The sequence below is a fragment of the Anneissia japonica genome, unplaced genomic scaffold, assembly GCF_011630105.1.
Source record: "Anneissia japonica isolate Jap-2015-1 unplaced genomic scaffold, ASM1163010v1 scaffold288130_len101125_cov175, whole genome shotgun sequence".
NCBI classification, from domain to species: Eukaryota; Metazoa; Echinodermata; class Crinoidea; order Comatulida; family Comatulidae; genus Anneissia; species Anneissia japonica.
In genome coordinates, this window is record NW_022752993.1 from 26,505 (window position 1) to 29,111 (window position 2,607).

Here is a 2,607-nt window from a genome sequence, read left to right on the forward strand (position 1 = left end):
ATTCACTCGTTGACAGTGCTGTCTAGAACAAAGAAAAACTATAACAAGGGACTTGTGGCAAGTCTAACATCTACTGATTTATATCTTTTTGCCCTTCTCTTATATGGGAAGCCAAGAGATATATAGAATAAGGTTATAATTTTCATGTTTTTTTACATATCAAATCAAATAGAATATAGATACTAATAATCAATAATAAATATATAAGATTTTAACTTTAAGAAATGTATTAGAACAGAAACAAAATTGTCACAACATCACACTTACTACATTTTGAATATCCTTGTTTGCTCCTGATTCAATCAGAATTCTGCAAACTCTAGTATGACCCTCTGCAGCACTTCTGTACAATGCCGTTTTCCCATCCTACAAAATTATAATTTATAACAATATACATAAAAATGGAGAATAAGTGAGCATGTTTTCTTTATAATCACTTAGCACTCTTATGGTATCTAGTACAGATGGAAGAAATACAAGTACTGTATAATAAATACATTCAATGCGGACTTGCATTTTCCAGTTAAGTTTCGACAGACAAAACAAATTTTCAATTATTTTTTTATTCATACAGTATGTAGATATATCCTTTGCGAATATTTTAAAGAAAAAATTATATTGAGACGACCATCCGTTAAGGATTTATGATTTTCTAGGTTACATAACCTCAACAACAACATAATTTCAATGTCTGAAATCAGACAGCTACAAGTACCAGTACCTCCGAAAATATGGTCAAAACGCTATGTTATTTCTATTGTTTATGCTTTGCTGCTCAGAGTATTGTTTGTCATCGAACGAAGTAGTCCACCGGAAATACGGATTTGACTGGACAAAATTGCAACAAAACGTTTTATGATCTAAATATAAACTTAATTATATGTAAAACAACATACTAAAAGTTTACCAAAATAGGACATACATAAAGGTGTTCTTTATAACCAAAAGTTCAGCACTATTTGAAAGTAGACTTTTACACAGTACGTACTACGGTTTTCAAACTTTTCTTGATTATGATTGGTCAACGTTTAGGTCAACGTAGGTCATATCTGTTTGTTGCCAGAAGAGCGGGACCTGCGTGCGAGCTTCACAATCACGAGTTTTGGTATGTGAATCACAGATATATTTTTTCCGGTTTACAGGAATTACAGAGCTATAAATATTGGAAATTAACTAGAATCATGCCAGAGCAGTTCCATGTATGACCCAGACAAATTTTGTAGTAAAGTCTAGCCTGAGGCCTTGTAATAACATCTCATTTTTAGGTCCTAGGCATTGCTCTCTTGCTTCCCGGTTCAGTCTAGTAGCTGCGTACACCTTGAAGTGTGTCACTTTCCCCGCATCCCAACGTATAGAGGAAATCTTAGTAACGTAGGCCTGGGACTATTTTCAATGTAATCTCATCAGTATCTAAGTGCAGAATGGAACAAGAAATGCACCGGCTTACTGATGTAGTACTACTCTATTTATTGTCGAGTACCGTTTCTTTTTTCATTGTACAGTATCGCAAAAACTAGAGCAGTCTCAAAATGAAAGATCTTTCAACTTATATTTTGACGCCTTTTGAATTTATTTTTAGAATTCAAATCTGTATAATGACATAGGGCCTACTAATTATTGAGTCGTTTACTCTATTCATAATACATGCATCCAATAGAAAGCTCAATATTGAAAAAAAGAATATTGGTCATTGAATTTGCATCACAAAAATGCCGAACATAACATAACTATTGCAGTTTTGATTACATTACTGCTGAATTCATATTGACGGTAAATGAATTTTGCATTAAAAATTATTAATATAAATTAGTTCTGCTGTAACTCACTTTTAGGTCAATATAAATAATGTCCCCTAATATAGACAAATAAGGAGCTGAGGATGCGAATGAGTGACACAACACTGTAAGAGTCTAAAATTTATTACACAACCAAAACAAATACCTGTGTATTTTGAAACAAAAACACTATTAAACAAATAGCGGTCTGACTGAGATTTTAGTACACTGCATGCAGGCACGCAAATTGAAGACAATAGCCAAAATTGTATCAAATTACCGTATTTTATTTTTAAAATATTTTCTTTCAATGTTTTGACTCGAATCTTCTGATTTTTAAAGTATTTAATTTTAACACTTGAGACTTTCTGTATAATCTTTTGGAGACCCAGATGCAATCAGACGACCCTCAAAAATTCACTCACAGCCCAAACTTGGGTCACGACCCATGACAATTAAAGCTATCTTGTACCTTGTATCTAATATGAATCGCTGCGATAGAACTATAACAACATAATTGTCTTTGATTTATCTACTTTACCTACTTCATGAGCCGAAAACCAATTTATATTTACACGGGTAATTCCATGTCAAATCAACCAAAAAAAAAACATCAATCTCTCGGATTTTGTTCAAATTTTTGTATGTTGTTGAGGCCCATGAGAAACGATCAGAAATGACAAATTTTTTCTCTAGGCCTCCTAATTAGCGAGATATCTGCTAACGAACTTTTGGCTAATTAGCGATACCTTGCGTGTTTAACCGACCATATCTCGAAAAGTATGGCACCTACAGAGCTGATTTTGGTGTCATTTTAAAGCTATTGAGTTTA

At 33.0% G+C, this 2,607-nt stretch overlaps 1 protein-coding gene across 1 annotated transcript in view; it reads right to left on the bottom strand.

The window, feature by feature from the left end:
* Positions 1–249: 249 nt before the first annotated feature.
* Positions 250–2,607, bottom strand: part of LOC117122604 — a 20,096-nt gene continuing 17,738 nt past the window's right edge. Inside the window, exon 4 of the mRNA XM_033268242.1 lies at positions 250–366. Within this exon, the coding sequence (XP_033124133.1) occupies positions 250–366 (117 nt within the window). The remainder of the gene's footprint in view (positions 367–2,607) is intronic.